Source organism: Canis lupus, chromosome 6, assembly GCF_011100685.1.
Source record: "Canis lupus familiaris isolate Mischka breed German Shepherd chromosome 6, alternate assembly UU_Cfam_GSD_1.0, whole genome shotgun sequence".
NCBI lineage: Eukaryota > Metazoa > Chordata > Mammalia > Carnivora > Canidae > Canis > Canis lupus.
Window position 1 is genome coordinate 15,605,651 of NC_049227.1, and position 17,739 is coordinate 15,623,389.

The following is a 17,739-nucleotide window of genomic DNA, read 5'->3' on the forward strand; positions in this document are numbered from 1 at the left end:
TGTTCTCCCAAGAACTTGAGTGTTTTAGGTCCCCTTTCATGTGAATGGCTGGTGGTCTTGTACTTGGCACCATGTTGAAAAGCCTGTCCCCTCTCCCTGGTTGGCAGTCGGGTGACGATGATGTATGGGTTTTCCTCTGGGGCTCTCGGTTCTGTCCGTTGGGTCTCTGTGTCTGTCCCATGGCAGTAGCACTCTTCGAGCCCGTGGGTCGTGCAGAGTTCTGAAGTTGGGAAGTAGGAGTCCTCTGACTTTGTTCCTCAAGACTGTATGGGCTTTTTTGGGCCCTTGTTTACAGGTGGATTTTCCGGTCAATTTTCAGAGAAAAGCCCCATGGGATTTTGATGGGTTTTGCTGTGAACTTACAGACGAGTTTGGGGAGTGTGGCCGCGTTTATGATATTAAATCTCTGGTCTGCAAACATGGGACATCTCTGTTTGTTTAGATCCATAGCTTGTAGCGGGTCAGTCTTGTGCTGCTTCTCGTACATTTGTACGGAAGTGTCTCTGTCTCTCCGGTGCTATTTATTGTGCCCAGGATTCACTTCTTTGTTTCCTTTCTGGGTTCTTAGCGTGTGTTCTGCTTCCCGACCTGGTCTCTCACATGTGGCAGCCCATTTGCTCATCCCTCCAACTTGGCTTCTCAACTCTTTCTTCTCTCACAGTGGTTTTCTGTTCTAGCATCTAGAACTTTCTGTTACCTGTAGGAACTACACACTAATCCTAAGTGTGTCATAAATGTGACATTTAAATCAGAGTGACGGTGTTAGGATTTGCACAGGTGGATAGAGGATTGTTTCTGGCTCTCTCAGAAGAAGAAATAGACCCATAATGAGCACTTACTGAGGTTTTCCATCATGACCGCCCTCATTCCCACTTTGTAGACTGGACACCAGGGCTTAGTGACCTAAAGAACTTGGCCTAGGGGCTCAGCTGGAATGGGGACCTGGGCAGCAGAGCAGTGCCCACAGCCCCCTTCCTGGGCACGCCGGTGTTGTCAGACGACCAGATTCGGGAGTTGCAGGTGTCTGCATTTCAATCTTTGAAATGACCCCCTCTCTGGTCAGTCACCAGCTGGTCTCTGAGCCATTCCACCCTGCTCAGGACTGAATTGCGTCACTGCCTCGCATGGCCGAGGCCAAGTCACACAAGACTATCCTTGCATTTCAGGTACCAGCCTCCGAACCTGGCCATCTCCACCCTCTACTGGAAGGCGTGGCCCCTCCTGCTAGTGGTCGCAGCATTCAACCCGGAGAACATTGGTGAGCTTCCTCTGGCCAGCTCACGGTTGTCTGAGCCGGGTGCTGCTCTTACCTCCTGTCGGGGCATCTTACTTGTTGGGACCTGGAATGGAGTCTGATGAGGGACTGGGTAGTGGGCTGAGACCCCAGGCAGGGCAGGAGTGCTGTGTTCTGGCCGCCACTTGCCATCTCCTTCTCCCCTAGGCTTGGCCGCCTGGGAGGAGTACCCCACGCTGAAGATGCTCATGGAAATGGTGATGACCAAGTAAGTCAGTGTGCGCACTGCTGGGGGCAGGGTGCCGAGAGCAGGCCCTAGTCTGGGGGATGCTGGAAGCAGAGCAGACCCAGAGCTCCCAACTCATTCCGAACTATCTCCTCTGCTGTGCAGCTGCTTGGGATTCCTTTTCTCAACTCGAAAGAGAAGACCCAGTCCAGTCCAGTCTGGGTCTGCTGAGCATTAGTACCCTCTCCTCCTCTGGTTGAGGATGCAGTGGGATTGAGATGAGGGTCTTGGTGGCTGAGGTGCTCCCAGACCAGAGTGGGAGCAGGTCAGTGAATGGCCGGTGGCACACGAGGAGCAAGGGGGTGTGGCTAGATGGAGGTACACGGAGACAAGACTCTGGGTGTGGACCAGGTGTAAATGTGAACACTGCCTAGGATCAGCACAGGGGACCGCTGTGGTACATGGTGGGTGTGGGGCTTAGGCACAGCCGTGATGCCTGCTGCCAGGGCTGGGTGACTGTGCCCCACTTGTAAGCCGGTCATCTGTTTCTAAAGAGTTGATTCAGTGGCACTGGTGCCCAGGTGGCTGGTGTGCTTGTGTTGTGCTGCCTGCCAGTCAGTGGAGTGAGATCTGGCTCCATCTGCCAGCATGCTTCTGAGAGGCATAGTGAGGGTGACCACGCAGAAGGCTGTGGTTGAGATGGAGCAGGGCCTGAGGCCGTGGCACATGCACACTCTTGCATGTGTGGATTTGGCATGTGGGAACCAGGGGCCTGTGAGGCTGTGGTGGGTGGGAACAGGACGTGTGTGAACACACACATGTGGGTGATGCTAGGGTCGATGGGGACCAGGTGTGTGTGGCCCAAAGTTGGAGCCGCAGCTGTTCCTATTGTATCTCTAAAGGGCTGTCCTGAGGCTGATGCGGTGGGCAGACTTTGGGGCCCTAAAGACAGGTCTGACATGAGGGGCCATCGCAGGCAGTGGGTTTGATCTCAGAACACGTGGAGCTGGCTGCTTATGTCGCTCGAAGCCGCATGTGCCTCTGGGAGCAGCTGGCCTATGGATCCCTGTGGGCTGGGATGCCTGCCTGTTGGAAGGGGATTCTGGCCCCGGGAGTACCAGATGAGCGGGTGTCCAGGATCCTGACCCCCACTGGGCCCAATTCTGGAGGTGGCTGGTGCACCCGCCATCCCATGGAGGGAGAGCAGCTTGCCTAGCACAGGGGTTCCCTCCTAGATCCCAGATCTGGCAGCGTGGCTGATGGTCCCGCTGATGGTCAGCCTCTCCGATGTGCTTGGTAGCTGAGCCTGTGTGCAGGGCCTTCGTGGCAACCCTCCTTGACCCTGTGCGCTTTGTGGCAACAGCAAGCCTCAGACAGGCACGAAAGCATGTTCCTCCTGCTCACTCCCCAGCAACTACTCGTACCCTCCATGCACCCTGACCGATGAGGAGACCCGGACGGAGATGATTAATCGGGAGCTGCAGACCTCCCAGCGGGAAAAGCAGGAGATCCTGGCGTTTGAGGGCCATCTGGCAGCGGCTTCCACCAAGCAGACCATCACTGAGAGCAGCAGCCTTCTCCTGTCGCAGCTCACCAGCTTGGACCCTCAGTACGTTGTGCTCACCCTCCGGGGGCCGGGCCGGAACTGGCAGTGGTGGGGCTGGTGGGGCAAGGCTGGAGGAGCAGCCCCAGGACCCTCTGCATGAGCTGAGTGCACTTAGCAGCTGGGAAGCAAAGGGACTGCCAGCCCTTCGTGAGGGGGCCAACTCAGATGGGACACAGGCGGTCCTCCTGCCCTCACCTGCTGCTGTTGCTTGGGGACACTGTGCACACACAGCTTCCTAATACACTCATGTCATCTGGGACCTTCAGAGGACCGCCTCGGAGGCCTCCCCCCCACATTCTGGACCAAGTGAAAAGTCTAAACCAGTCCCTGCGTCTCGGGCACCTGCTGTGCCGGAGCCGAAACCCAGACTTTCTCCTCAACATCATCCAGAGGCAGGCGAGTTCCCCGCAGCTCTGGTGGGTGTGGTGGGGTGGGGGGTGGGCTGGCAGAGGCATCAGCAGGAGGTGGGGAGGTGGGGCAGGGGGGACCCTGCAGAGACATCATCAGTCTCTCGCATTGAGACCGTATGTAACCAGAAGAGGGCACTCTGGGACACAGGGCCTCTCCTTGGCTCCTTGGCTGTAGACGACTGCCAGCATGCAAGTGTGGCCATGACCTGTTGCTGCGGGAGCTTGGGGAGCTTGGGGCAGCAGGCAGGTGGGTTGCGGCAGGGGACTCGGCAGATTCATGCTGGGAGGGGCTGAGTGTCTGCATCACCTGGCCCAGGCCTCCTCGCAGTCCATGCCCTGGCTGGCCGACCTGGTGCAGTCCAGCGAGGGTTCGCTGGACGTGCTGCCTGTGCAGTGCCTGTGTGAGTTCCTGCTGCACGACGCGGCGGACGATGCCACTTCTGGGGAGGAGGAGGAGGAGGGTGAGAGCAAAGAGCAGAAAGCCAAGAAGAGGCAGGTTGGTGCCCTCCCATCTCTCTGGGCTCCCCCCCGCAGGGTAGTATGTCTCCCCTGCAGTACCTGCCCTCCTCCCCCTGGGGTGCTGCGTCCCTCCCACGGCCCCTAGGCCCACCCAGGGGTCTCCTTCGCCCCTGCAGAGGCAGCAGAAGCAGCGGCAGCTGCTGGGCCGCCTGCAGGACCTGCTGCTAGGCCCCAAGGCTGATGAGCAGACCACATGTGAAGTGCTGGACTACTTTCTGCGGCGCCTCGGCTCCTCCCAGGTGGCCTCCAGGGTGCTGGCCATGAAGGTGAGGCCCCTTTGCACCCCCCACACCTCTGCCTCCCGGCCCAAGTTTCTGTCTTGTACCTTTTTCAAGCTTTTATTCTACCGGGTGCTGAAGTGGTGGCTGGGGTGATGTCTGGGAGAGCCAGACCCCTTGTCGCCTGCCCATTGTCCCTCCCCAGGTGCTGTGGGAAGGCCCCGAGAGGGACTCGGTGACCTTGTAAGCCATCTTGCCCTGTCTTGTGAGATGCTGGGCGACTTTCTAAGGAAGCTATCTCAAGCGGCTTCCTGGTTGTGTCAGTTCAAGCATCTGTGGCAGGACGCAGCATGCTTGTTGGCCAGGCAGCCCCCATCTTCCTGGGACTTTGAGAGAACATGCCCATCTGCCCACAGGGCCTATCCTTGGTGCTCTCGGAGGGCAGTCCGCGGGATGGGGAGGAGAAGGAGCCCCCGATGGAGGAGGACCCTGGGGACCCCGAGGCGCTACGGGGCTACCAGTGGCTGCTGCGCGACCTGCCCCGGCTGCCTCTGTTTGACAGCGTCAGGCCCACCACTGCCCTGGCACTGCAGCAGGTAGGGGTGCAGGGTGCTGCTGACGGCATGGGGGCAGGGGACGTGGGCTTGTAGATGGAGCTCATGCGGCCCTTCGTCCCCAGGCCATTCACATGGAGACCGACCCGCAGACCATCAGTGCCTACTTGGTCTACCTGTCCCAGCATACACCCGTGGAGGAGCAGGGCCAGCACAGTGACTTGGCACTGGTGAGGGCATGGAGATGGTAACCTGCACCGGGACAGAGGTCGTGGGGGGTACAACAGAGCCATCCGGCCCTACTGCGGAGGGGGCAGCCCCAGGCTGAGCAGGAGCTGAGCAGGGCCAGCAGTGCAACCCTCTGCAAGTGCCGTGCTCGCTTCCTCGTGGCTTCTGCCCAGAGCAAGTATCGGGGGAGCCAGGGTCTGGGTGTGCTTGGGACCAGTGTAGCTGCTGTGGTTAGCAAGGCCTGGCCGGCTCTGTCACGTTCTTTGCCCCCAGGGCGGTGGTACCTGGGCTGTGACAGGGGTTGGGGCACCCATGGGCACACTGGCTCAGGTAGGATGGGGTACCTGGCCAAGCCGGGTGTGTTCTGGCGGGTCTTACACAGTGAGGGGGGTGCCCTGTTTCCTCTTTCCCTGTTGTTCTGGTCGGCTCTCTTGTGACCTAGCTGTCCTGTCTGCCGACTCTGGCTCCGACCTCATGTGGGTCCTGTGGGTCCGGGGCTCTATGGGCTGAATGGATGTGGGTCCCTGGACATGGGGTCTTTTCCAAGTGTGTGCTTCTCACTGAGGGGCCAGGTGGGAACAGCAGCCCAGGCCTTGATGCCCTGGCCCGAGTTGGCTCCGATGGGCAGCATGAGACAGCTCCCGGCCTGTGTGCCAGGCATGACTGTGTCTGGCTGTTGGCTTTTGTCAATGGGTCTTGAGAAGCGTGTGCTCCTGTTGGTCACGGGCTGGGGTCAGCGTTCCCTCCTCGCCGGCACATGCTCCCCTCTGCTAGCAGGGTGGGTTACGACAGCCGTTCCTGTCAGTGCACCTACCACATGCCACTGGGTCTCGGTGACCCTGGCCATGGCTGCACAAGCTCCCATGATGCGGCCTTGAGGTGGGCCACTGCTGGCTGTCAGCTTCGTGGAGACAAGATGATGAGGCTGGCGGGGGAGGCCCTCTGATGGCCCTGCTTGCTGCCCACAGGATGTGGCCCGGCTGGTCGTGGAGCGGTCCACCATCATGTCTCACCTCTTCTCGAAGCGCTCCTGCAGTGCTGAGTCGGACGCCGTGCTCGTCGCCTTGCTCTCCATCTTCTCCCGCTATGTGAGGCGCATGCGCAAGAGCAAGGAAGGAGAGGAGGTGTACAGCTGGGTAAGGCTGGTGGGCGAGTGCTCCCCGGGTGGAGCCCCCAGCATCCTGCCACAGCCCAGCCACCCTCCTCTTCCTCCTGCAGTCAGAGTCCCAGGACCAGGTCTTCCTCCGCTGGACCAGTGGGGAGACGGCCACCATGCACATACTGGTGGTGCACGCCATGGTCATCCTCCTGACACTGGGGCCACCCCGAGGTGAGTGACCTGCTGGTGTGCCAGGGGCAGCTCCTGGGTCTGTGCCAACAGGCTTCTTCACGCTGTGAGCTCCAGCCCCACCAGGTAGGGGTGCACAGCAGGTAGAATGCCTGCACTTGCTTGCGGCTTTGGGCAGGTCCCCGTAAGGAGGAGATGGGATCCTTTGTCTACCTGTCTTAGAGAGTTTGGCGGAAAGCACCCTGGATCCTCTGTGTGGCAGGAGAGCTCTCAGGGGCTGCAATGCTCCGCGGATTAACAAGTCTGTGATCTCTGGTGCCTCTTCGCCACCCCAGCCCGTGGTGTTGTGTCATTGGGAGGCCACTTTGCCATGTCTGCGTCTCCAGGTGCTCCTAGCCCATTGGTGAAACTCTTGGTTTCTGGAAGTGGAAGTATAGATACAGGGCTGCCTGTTGAGCTGTCACCGAGCCCCAGAGCTGTGAGCTCCAGCTCCTCTGCACAGGCCCTCCCCTCGCTGGCTGTGGACTATGCATATCCCTCTGGGTGGCTGAGCTCTCTTCAGCCTGGCAGCCTTCCCTCCACCCCTTCCTGGTCAGCTGCCGTGACCTGGTCTGCCATGTGCTTGTGTCTGGGAGGGGAAGGCAGGGCAGGGACAGGGCCTCTTACTGGGATTGGTGCTGTGTGGGCTCTGCTTGGAAGGTGGCCCCTCAGGACAGGAGTTCATGAGCCCTGTGCAATGAGTGGAGGCTGGCCTGATGTCAGCCTTGGGGAGTGGGGAGCAGAAGGGAGCTGGCTCAACTGAGCAGTGGGGTGGGAAAGTGCTGGCGGGGAATGCTAGACTGTCACAAAAAATCCCTCAAGGTGGACTGGCCGGCTTTAGGACCTGCATGCTCTCAGCTGGAATGGGGGTGCAGAGATTGTGGGGTTAGATACGCAAGCCACACAGAGCCCCTGGCAGCAAAGGCAGGCCACCTCTTCTGGTCCTGTGAAGCCTCCATTCCCCCTTACATGGCAAGGAAATGCGGCTCTTCCAGCCTCAGCCTTCACTCCCTCGGGGGCGGGGGAGGAGGGAGCTCCCTAACCTCAGAGGTTAGGACGGCCTTGTTGAGCTATCCTGCTGCTTACCACCTTGTCTCCCCGAAGCTGGTGATGGCGAGTTCCAGGCTCTGCTAGATATCTGGTTCCCGGAGAAGCAGCCTCTGCCCACAGCCTTCCTGGTGGACACGTCCGAGGAGGCCCTGCTGCTGCCCGATTGGCTGAAGCTGCGCATGATCCGCTCAGAGGTCCCTCGCCTGGTAGACGCTGGTACGGGGGTGGGCTGGCCTCACACCTCTTGTATGAGCCTGGGCATTCCCACCATCACATGTGGGAGGGGATAGCTTGGTAGCCATGTAGGCGCTGGGGCGTTCGTTATGCAGCAGGTGCTCATGGGGGTCTCGGGAGGTGTGGCACTATGCTGGGCTTTGTAGTGAGCACCATGCTACCCTGGCCCCGAGTACCAGCCCCTCATTGTCTGGCAGGGAGGCCAAGGGGCCCCATGGGAGTGAGCAGTGCCAAAGGCCAGAGAGAAAGTGGCCTGGGAGTTTTGAGGGGAGATGAAAGGGCTGGGTCCTCTGCACTGGTTCTGGGGGATGGAGTGGGAGGGGGGTGGCCTGTTTGAGGAGGAACAACAGCAGCCAGTGCAGGTGAGTAGCACCTGGCCAGGGGAAGACAGCCTGGGAAGCAGTTTGGTACAGTGGGCCTAGTTTGGGAAGCAAGGGGAGGGCACACTCTAAGGAGCCTGTACTCCTTTTAAGTCACAGGGAGCCAGTGACATTTCTAGGGGAGCTCAGGGGCAAGAAGAAAGGAGCCACAGGGCTTGCACATGGCTTCAGGGGGCAGAGTGGGGGAGCCAGTTTATGAGCCGAGCAGTGAGCTGTGAGCCTTCTGGGGCAGGGAGTCTTCCCTGGGGCCCAGGGACACCGAGCGAGGGGTCACCAAGCAAGTGTCACCCTCAGCCCTACAGGACCTGGAGCCCCAGCAGCTGCTGCTCTTCGTGCAGTCCTTCGGCATCCCCGTGTCCAGCATGAGCAAACTCCTCCAGTACCTGGACCAGGCAGTGGCTCATGACCCCCAGACCCTGGAGCAGAACATCATGGACAAGAGTAAGAGTCAGGGATCCACATGTCTGCTGCATTCTTTGACCGAGCGCCTGGGGCCCTGCATGAGTGACAGGGATGGTCTGGGGGCAGAGGGCACTTAGGGCAGGCACTCTTGGCAGGAAGTCAAGCCTGGAGCACTCAGGAGAAGCCGGGCTGCTGTGTCCCAGCACACCCCGGGCATCCCAGGTGTCTGTAAGTGCTCTGGGGTTTGTGGATGGAGGAGCTACAGGGGCGTACTCAAGGCTACCAGGTCCTTTGCTGAAAGATCCTGTAGCTCAGGTTGTGAAACCATGTGCTGGGGTGTTTGGGGAGCAGGGATGGTATTCCCAGAGCAGATTTCTATGGAATGGGGGGACACTCGCTCTCCTGGATTCAGGTGTTTTAACTGCTGGCTGCTGGCCCACAGATTACATGGCTCACCTGGTTGAAGTTCAGCACGAGAGAGGAGCATCCGGAGGCCAGACCTTCCATTCCCTACTCACAGCCTCCCTACCACCACGACGAGGTACCAGCCTGTCCCCCTGCCTCCCAGCTCAGCCCACGGCAACATAGGGCCTCCCCAGACCCAGGGCACACACTTGTCAGCTGCCGGGGTCCGACTTCCCAATGTAAAGGCCCTGCTTCTTGTGGCCCTCAGCAGGCCTGAGTGTGGCTAGGGTGCTTGAGGGGTTCCAAGCTCCTGCTCTAAGCCAACCATGAAGGGTCACCACCTGAAGCCTCTTCCTCTTTCTCTGCAGACAGCACAGAGGCGCCAAAATCCAAGAGCAGTCCGGAGCAGCCTTCGGGCCAGGGACGGACCCGGGCTGTGACCCAGGTGCGAGTGCTCGCCCCTGAGGATGACCTGGCCGGCATGCTCCTACAGGTACCGCCGCTGCTACCTGGGACAGTCTCTCCAGAGGTGGGGTGCCCCCAGGCTCAGGGAGGGAGGGGCTTCATCCTACAACTCCACATCCATGGGGGACACGCTGGAGCCTGTTGTCCTAGTCAGAGCTGGGCGACCCTGGACCAGCCCCCTCCCTCCCTCCTGCCTCAGCGCCCTCACTGGGGAAAGTGGCTGGTTACCATGCCTCCCACCCCACTTGGGTCGTCAGGTGTGTTTTGCTTTGAGGGTGGTGCCTGGAGGTGGCAGGTCTCTGCAGGACTGGCTCAGTTGGCATGAGCCCTCAGCCACATGTGGAGTCCTGAGGGCCGACCTACTCTGATGATACCGTGCTTCATTTATACCCCCCATACAGTGTGCCTTCTAAAGCGGAGGGTCCCTGACTTTCAGCCTGTCCAGAGTTGCATAGCTGTCGTTTTTGTGCACTTAGGAGAGTTGCACAGAAACTCCCTAGCATTCTCTCCCTAGCCACTGCCGCCCTGCTCCCTGCCCCCGCACCTCTTGTGGACACACATGTGCAGCCTGGAGTCCCCGTGTGGGTGCTCATCTACTCACACGGCGACGTTCACTGTTGAGTGCTTGTGTCTTTTCTTGCTCACACGCTTGCACACACACTCTGTCTTGACTGGATTTCCCTGGACTCCCAGGCCCGTGCTTGGGATGCTACGGCCCACTCACACCCTCTGGGTTTGGTGCTCCGTTCTGTAACTGGGGCGACCAGTGTTTGCAGGGCGCTGGGCTAGCCTGCAGTTTCAGCCTAAGCAGGGACCCCCATGCAGGCCCCCTTCAGGAGTCCTGGGCGCCCACCCTGGGTGCTTCCTTAGAGCATCCAGTAGGGACTGCTGCTGGCAGCACCTGGGCACAGTCTGGCCAACAGGGCGTTAGCAGTTGTGGCACAGGTGCAGGGCACAGCAGTCGCACCTCCGCTGAGCCTGCCTTCCTGATGCTGCTCCTTTTTCTGCACCAGATCTTCCCGCTGAGCCCAGGCCCGCGGTGGCAGAGCTCTAGTGCCCGCCCTGCTGCTCTTGCGCTGCAGCAGGCCTTGGGCCAGGAGCTGGCACGAGTACGTCAGGGGAGCCCCGAGGTGTCAGGTGTCACAGTGCGACTCCTGCAGGCCATCGCTACCCTGCTCAACTCCCCGCATAGCGGAGCCCTGGTGATGTCCATGCACCGGAGCCACTTCCTTGCCTGTCCTCTGATGCGCCAGCTCTGCCAGTACCAGGTGAGTGTGTCTGCAGCAAAGTTCTGGGCTGTGGGGAGCCACGCAGGAGGGCCACTGCGTGAGTTCCAGCACCTTGCATCCCAGGCTCTGCCCAGCTGAGTGTCCTAGCTGTGTCCCTTTGTGGGCCTTGGTCCTTGGTTTCTCAATGGACAGAGGACATAGGCTTCTACATAGCTGGGTACGGAACACCTACCTCTGTTTATGGAATGTTTCCAGTAAGGAGAAGGAGGTAGTGGGGGTAGTTCCCAGTCTGTGCCTGTGCCCTGGATTTCGTAGTCTGGTACTGTGTGTTATTCTGTGTGCACGTACACTTGAACGTATTAGCGTTTGTACACATGCATGTGTATGGTGGGGCGTCTCATTTTTCTTCCTGAGCTGTGAGAAGGTGAGTCTCGAACAATAGGATATCTCACCAGCTCTGGAGTTTGAAAGGGTCTGTCTGAGGCCCTGGCGCATCGGGGGCAGCATGATGGCCAGAGACTCTGTTCCGGCCTTGCCCTGGCTCTTGTGCCAGTTCTAGCTGCGGGTTGTCCCCACAGCGCTGTGTGCCCCAAGATACCGGCTTCTCATCGCTCTTCCTCAAAGTGCTCATGCAGACACTGCAGTGGCTAGACGGCTCCGCTGGGGAAGGGGGGCCCCTGCAGGCCCAGCTCAAGCTGTTTGCTGCCCAGTACTCAGCACGCCGCAGGATCAGCGACGGTGAATGCTGGCAGGTTTCTGGGGGGTGGGGCCTCAGGCTTGCGGCCACTCTCCTGGGGCCAGGGGAGAGGGGCCGATGGCCTCCTTAGTGCAGGGGTGTTAGCTCTGGTGCTCTGTGGGCCCCAGATGGACATCAATGTGGACGTGGCTGAGGGGTTGGAAAGCTAGGGCTTTGGGGAGCAAAGTAGGATCCCTAGTGGGAAGTGCATGTGAGACCTAGGGGCTTCCTGGACAGAGCAGGTCACAGGGGCAGAGGCCTGTACCCTGGGTCACATATGGGCTTCCTTGCAGCACGGAGTGGGCTCCTGCGTCTGGCTGAGGCCCTGGCATTCCGAGGGGACTTGGAGGTGGTCAGCTCCACTGTCCGGGCTGTAGTTGCCACCCTCAAGTCAGGAGAGAAGTGTGGTGTGGAGCCTGAGCTCGTCGGCAAAGGTACCTCAGGGCTAGGAACTGTGAGGCTCCCCAGTTTGGCTGCCTGGTGCAGAGGTTCCCTCCTGGATGCCCCCAAAATGAGGGCTGTGGAGAGGAGTGGCAGTCTGCCAGGAAGGCCCCATGTCCAGCAAAGTAGCCCTGGCGTGGGCTCTGCTATTGGGATTTTGTGCATGTGGGGAGCCCCCCCGCCCCCGCCCCCAGTGATGGACTCAGATCTGTAATCTCTCTTGAGCCTTTTTCCTGGGGCAAGAGCCCAGAGCCACTGCTCACCATGGGCCACCCCAGCCTAGGCATGCAGGGCCTCCCTGGCCTGTGGACACCCTGAGGCCTGCCTGTCTCTATCCCCTGAGCTGGAGTGACACGGTACATGCTTTCCATTTTCCCTACAGTCCTCCGGGGTCTGATTGAGGTGGGGTCGCCTCACCTGGAGGAACTGCTGGCTGCGCTCCTGGCCCCCGCCCCCATGTCACCGACCTTGAGGCCTGTGGCAGTGGTGAGCTCCCTGCTGCTGCAAGACAAGGAGCCCCCAGTCCCAGGGGAGCCAGAAGCTGATGGCAGCAGGTGAGCTGGCAGGGTGATGGCTGATCTGTGGGTGGCCCTGACTGGCTGTTTCTGAGCCCTCTCCCCACTTTCCCTTCAGCTCAGAGGCTGTCCAGCTGGGACCCTGCTCAGGGCTCCTGGTCGACTGGCTGGAGATGCTGGACCCTGAGGTGATCAGCAGTTGCCCTGACCTGCAGCAGAGGCTGCTGTTCTTCCGGAACGAGGTGGGCTGTGCTCTGCTCTGAGGGCTGATGGCCTGTGCTAGCTTGGGCATGCTGGGTACGGGGCTCCCAGGACAGCCTCCATGTGGACTCTTTCCACTGGTTCCAGCAGAAGCCCGGGCCTCTCACTGGCCAGGATGGGTGCCCTGTCCCCTGTGACCAGTTATTGCAGTGGCCAGATCTACTTGCTAAGGCAGGCGGGTAGGAGGGGGACCAATGCTTTGTGGCCCTGAGCCTCCTGCAAGGATGGGAGGTCCTGTGGTGAGCCAAGCAGAAAGTGGAGCTCAGTACCTCGCTGGGAATGGGTCCCCCGAGAAGCCTGTGGGGAGGATCTGGGCATCTCAGAGAGCTCTGATCACCCTCCTGTGTCCCCAAGTCCCCCGATGTACTCCCAGTCTGTGACCTTTGGATAAGACTCTGGGGGTCCTGGGAGCAGGAGTTGGGGATTTGGGTGTTTCTCATCTTCATTTGTGTGTACTTGCCGTCTCTGAGGTGCTGGTTTGGGTCAGCACATGCTGTATCTGTAGCATGCCCCAGCAGGGCCCCATGTGGTTCAGGGCTGCCAGACTTGCTCTGAGGCAGGAGCTCCAGGTTGTTCTGGAAATAGCCCTCTTCCTCTCCTTTCTAACTGCTCGAGGCCAGGCAGCCATTCTGCCCAGCAGGGACCATATCTCATGCCCTTCCTCCGCAGGGCAAAGGTCATCCGGGCCCCCAGGTGCCATCCTTCCGACCTTACCTGCTGGCCCTCCTGACTCATCAGTCCAGCTGGTCCACATTGCACCAGTGTATCCGCATTCTGCTGGGCAAGAACCGGGAGCAGAGGTGAACACCCTGATCCACATCCCTCTCTGGCAGGCCAGGTGGTATGGTGGCCACATCAAGGGGCCCTCTAGTTATCTGATCCAGCCCACCGCACACTACTACCCTGAGAGGGGGCCCTGCAGCAGGTGTTACCACCCTGGGGATACAGAGTCCACCTGGTCCAAGTGTCGCTGCTCTGGGTGACCACCAGATGGTCAGCAGGTGAAATGTGCACTCCTCGGATAGTCTCCATGGTTGCTGTCCATGCTGTGTGCTGTCGGGCCATCAGGCCTAGAGGGTGGGCAGGACCAACGTTCGTTTTGCAGATGTGAGGTACGGAGAGGTCAGATGGGGCAGGGTGGCCCATATCCTTGAACAGCTGACCTGGGCACATACCTAGAGAGTGTATGAGAAAGTGGTGCTTGCAGCCTAAACTTTCCATCACCAGGGCCTGTCCTACCTTTTGTTTTCTCCTGCATCTAATATTTATCTTTTGCCTGGAAACTGAGACAAAGTTCCCATGTCTTTGCAGGTTTGACCCTTCAGCCTCTCTGGACTTCCTCTGGGCCTGCATCCACGTTCCACGGATCTGGCAGGGAAGGGACCAGCGCACCCCTCAGGCAGGTCTTGGGGCACACTGCCCTGCAGGGTGGGGTGAGGCGTGTGCAAGCCTGTCCCATCTGTCTTGGTGCTGACTGGTGGGGCTGGTTGCAGAAGCGGAGGGAGGAGCTGGTGCTGCGGGTCCAAGCGGCAGAGCTCATCGGCCTGGTGGAGCTGATCCTGGCAGAGGCAGAGGCCAGGAGCCAGGACGGGGACGCTGCTGCCTGCAGCCTCCTCCAGGCCCGGCTGCCCTTGCTGCTCAGCTGCTGCCGTGGACATGACGAGAGCGTTAGGAAGGTGACCGTGCACCTGACGAGCTGCCTCCAGCAGTGGGGCGACAGGTGAGGGCACCTGCCCCTTGCCCGTTCCCCCCACCCCCTGCCCCCCCAGCAGCCCCACCCCCCCAGCAGCCCCACCCCCCCATGTCTTGCAGTGTGCTGGGCAGGCGCTGCCGGGACCTGCTGGTACAGCTCTACCTGCAGTGGCCGGAGCTGCGGGTGCCCCTGCCTGAGGCCCTGCTGCACAGTGGAGGTGCCACTGGGAGCAGCACCTGCAAGGTGAGCAGAGGGTGGGCGGCCTGATGAGGGGGTGGTCAGGACCGCTTCCGACCCCTGTTCTCTCCTGGGGCAGGCGCAGAAACCCAAACCAGGTAGCCAAGAGACACAGTTCCTCAGATTTAAGAACAAAGGAGGACATATGAGTGGTGCTGGTGCATCTGGGCGGCCCGTTTTCAGGGGCACCTGAGGGCAGAGCCCCCCTCACCCCTCTCGCCTGTGGCGCCTCCTGGAGGGCCCGGAGGCAGTCTTCTCTCCTTAAAGCAGCCCCTTAGGCTGTGGAGCAGAGCAGAGGAGCTTTCCGCCCGCACCCCATTTCTCCTTTATAAGGCACTGTAGACACAGCCTGCTGCCTGGAGCTGGCATAGGGAGTGATGGCGGCTGCGTGTGCTGACTGCCCAGAGCGTCCCTGTGCCCTGGCACCCTCTCCCTGCACTCCCTGGCCCCTACCTCAGAGTTTGGGCTTCCTGGAGCATTCTCTCTGGGGAGTCGCCACACATGCTTCTCACTGGCCATCTTTGGCTCAGCGTGGTCCCAAGACCCAGCAGTGCTGCAGGGCGTCACACCAGCTTGCTTCCTGTACCCCTGCTGGCGGGCCCTGGCACCGTCAGACTGCACAGCCTCGCGCTCGTGCAGATCTGTGTGTCATCTGCTGGCGCTGCTTTGGGGAGGATACGGAGGTTGTGTGCAAGTCTGACAGGCCTTCCGCACCCACCTCCGAGGTTTAGCTTCGAGTAGGACTTGTGACATTTTTAGTACAATGCAGGGAAGTTGGTTTTTTATGACGTTTCCTTCTTTTTTTTATACATATTGTTTTGTACAGTTGAGGTCATGCTTCATACACCATGTCAGTTTCACATGTCCATCAACACAGTACCTTGGCATCGAGTGAGAGCATTTATTTTGTGCAGGAGTGAACTTTGAATACCATGTGTGAGGCTTTCTGGAGGCTTTGGCTTTGGCCTGTTTGACAGGCACCCAAAAAGCACAGGAGTTGGGGGGGATGAGAGGGACAGCTTTCTCTGGTCACTGTGCGGCCATTCCAGGTCCTTGGGGAACCTGGGGCTCTCCACCCCCAGTGAGCCGCATCACAGGCCCTTCCAAGGTGGACTTGGGCCCTGGGTAGGGCAGACAGATGAGACGCCAGGGCTACAGGTGGCCCCCAGTCCTCACCGCCCCCATCTCCTCAGCTGGACGGCCTCATCCACCGCTTCATCACCCTCCTTGCGGACACCAGTGACTCCCGGTCATCAGAGAACAGAGTGGCCGATGCTAACATGGCCTGCCGGAAGTTGGCTGTGGCCCACCCCATCCTGCTGCTCAGGTACCGGTGCCCTGCTGCACTCCAGCAGGCCCTCTGATGGCTCTTCACGTCCTGGCTGTGCTCGGGTGCTCCTTGAAGAGCAGGTTCTGCGTCTAAAAGCTGCTGTGCAGAACACAGGACAGGGACAGCCCATGCGGCACAGGTATGGCTGTTGGGTTCTTCCTGACTGAGCCGGAGCCAGGCCCAGGGCTCTCCCTGGAGGTGGGTCAGGAGAAACACCACCTCATAGACGTGGGGCCAGGTGGGGTGGGCAGGATCCCAGTACCCGGCCCCTCAGGCTGTGCCCTGCAGCTTGTTGGAGCTGGGCATGTCTGTGAGCCCCAGGCTATGTGGGCAAGCCAGGGTGGGCCGCTCTGCCTCTTGTGCTCCAGAGAGTGGGTTTCCTGTGGGGTCGGGCAGGAGTGTTGGATTTTGGGGGGAGCCGACCCCCGAGCACTCTTGGTTATCCCCAGGCACCTGCCCATGATCGCTGCGCTCCTTCACGGCCGCACCCACCTCAACTTCCAGGAGTTCCGCCAGCAGAACCACCTGACCTTCTTCCTGCACGTGCTGGGGGTCCTGGAGCTGCTGCAGCCTCAGGTGTTCCAGAACGAGCACCAGGGGGCGCTGTGGGACTGTCTGCGCTCCTTCGTCCGCCTGCTGTTGGTGCGTGGGCCTCTGCCTTTCAGACAGCCCACCCTGGGCGGTGGGGCCCCTCCTGGGCCCGTGTGCCCCTGTCACTCCTCTGCCCACTGTGCCCTCCTGTAGCCCCCACCACCCTTGGCCCCCTTCTGCTCCCTCGGCCCTGGCCCAGCCTGACTTTTCTGACCTGGGCTGGGCCAGGTTTGTTGCCCTCTGCCTGAGGCTAACATGGGCTCCTCAGAGTTCCCAGGGCACCTGTGTCACGAGCCTGGCCAGGCCACCTCTCCAGTGGCTTCTGCCGCCCACCTGAGGCCCAGCTCCCTGCCTGTTGTGTGCCTGGGGAAAGCCCGTGTTCTTTAGGGGGCTGCTGCGAGCCACAGCTGGGGCTGAGTGCTGCCTTCTCTGCGGCCACGGTGCCTTTGTGGGGTCTGTCACCGATCTCCTGTTATGCTCTGCTTGTTCCAGTTAGGCATCTGCCTGGCTGCCCTGGCGGCTCACGAATGGCAAGGCCATTTTGGGGACCCTTAAGATAGTGCCCCGCAGCCAGCACACGGCGGTGGGATTGCTGGTATCTGCGGGTCCTTCCTGAGACCTCCCAGGCAAGTGGGGTGGGCAGGGCGGCAGCGCTCTGGCTGTGAATGCACGGCTTGTGCTTTGCAGAGTTACAGGAAGTCTTCCCGCCACCTGGCGCCCTTCATCCACAAGTTCGTGCACTTCACACACAAGTATGTGACCTGCAATGCCCCGGCGGCCGTCTCCTTCCTGCAGAAACATGCGGATGCGCTGCAGTGAGTGTGTGTCTGTGTCTATGTTTGGCCTCCACAGGCTCTTTCTGGGGAGGGTCCAGCCTGCAGGCTGTAGAGAGGCACTTCAGGGGTTACCAAGGTGAGGGGGGTGGGGGTGGGAGGTGGCAGGGCGTCTGCAGCGCTAGAGCCAGAGGTGGCAGGGGCTCTGGTCGAGGGGCTGCATCAGTGCCACGCCATTACAAACCTGCTCCCCGGGGCTTCCGGCCTCCTCCCACGTCCACCTGGCTCCCTGTCTGCCTCTCACCTGTGGCACCTTCCTCATGGAGAATCTGTTCTCCCCAGCGACCTGTCATTCGACAGCAGCGACCTGGTGATGCTCAAGTCTCTCCTTGCAGGGCTGAGCCTTCCCAGTAGGGACGGCAGAGCCGACCGGGGCCTAGACGAGGAGGGTGAGGGTGAGTGTGGCCCAAGGGGGTTCTACCAAGAAGGGGCTTCAGGCCTGGCAGCCCTTAGGACCATCCTGGTGTCCCTGTGGTGTGTCCCAGCTGCAGCCGGGCAGGGCACTGCTATGTGTGTGTGAGGTCACACTTGGTGGGGTGAGAGAGTGAAAGTCCTGTCTCCCAGGCAGGTTCTAGCGCTCACTGTTCCCACATGTTTGTGGGAGTGCCCGTGCAT

General features: G+C 60.4%; 1 protein-coding gene across 2 annotated transcripts in view; it reads left to right on the forward strand.

Annotated features, from left to right (window-relative positions):
• The window catches only part of INTS1 (integrator complex subunit 1), a 29,720-nt gene that overhangs the window by 9,607 nt on the left and 2,374 nt on the right, over window positions 1-17,739 (forward strand). For both annotated transcript variants that reach the window (XM_038539670.1, XM_038539671.1), the window contains exons 16-42: window positions 1,167-1,258; window positions 1,442-1,502; window positions 2,872-3,069; window positions 3,333-3,462; window positions 3,793-3,972; window positions 4,112-4,261; window positions 4,630-4,809; window positions 4,893-4,997; window positions 5,964-6,131; window positions 6,214-6,325; window positions 7,427-7,588; window positions 8,281-8,427; window positions 8,831-8,929; window positions 9,162-9,286; window positions 10,272-10,526; window positions 11,066-11,225; window positions 11,517-11,657; window positions 12,047-12,218; window positions 12,298-12,421; window positions 13,110-13,240; window positions 13,752-13,839; window positions 13,934-14,160; window positions 14,253-14,376; window positions 15,564-15,697; window positions 16,150-16,342; window positions 16,979-17,106; window positions 17,407-17,519. In XM_038539670.1, coding sequence (XP_038395598.1) covers window positions 1,167-1,258; window positions 1,442-1,502; window positions 2,872-3,069; window positions 3,333-3,462; window positions 3,793-3,972; window positions 4,112-4,261; window positions 4,630-4,809; window positions 4,893-4,997; window positions 5,964-6,131; window positions 6,214-6,325; window positions 7,427-7,588; window positions 8,281-8,427; window positions 8,831-8,929; window positions 9,162-9,286; window positions 10,272-10,526; window positions 11,066-11,225; window positions 11,517-11,657; window positions 12,047-12,218; window positions 12,298-12,421; window positions 13,110-13,240; window positions 13,752-13,839; window positions 13,934-14,160; window positions 14,253-14,376; window positions 15,564-15,697; window positions 16,150-16,342; window positions 16,979-17,106; window positions 17,407-17,519 — 3,899 coding nt within the window. The remainder of the gene's footprint in view (window positions 1-1,166; window positions 1,259-1,441; window positions 1,503-2,871; window positions 3,070-3,332; window positions 3,463-3,792; window positions 3,973-4,111; window positions 4,262-4,629; window positions 4,810-4,892; window positions 4,998-5,963; window positions 6,132-6,213; window positions 6,326-7,426; window positions 7,589-8,280; window positions 8,428-8,830; window positions 8,930-9,161; window positions 9,287-10,271; window positions 10,527-11,065; window positions 11,226-11,516; window positions 11,658-12,046; window positions 12,219-12,297; window positions 12,422-13,109; window positions 13,241-13,751; window positions 13,840-13,933; window positions 14,161-14,252; window positions 14,377-15,563; window positions 15,698-16,149; window positions 16,343-16,978; window positions 17,107-17,406; window positions 17,520-17,739) is intronic.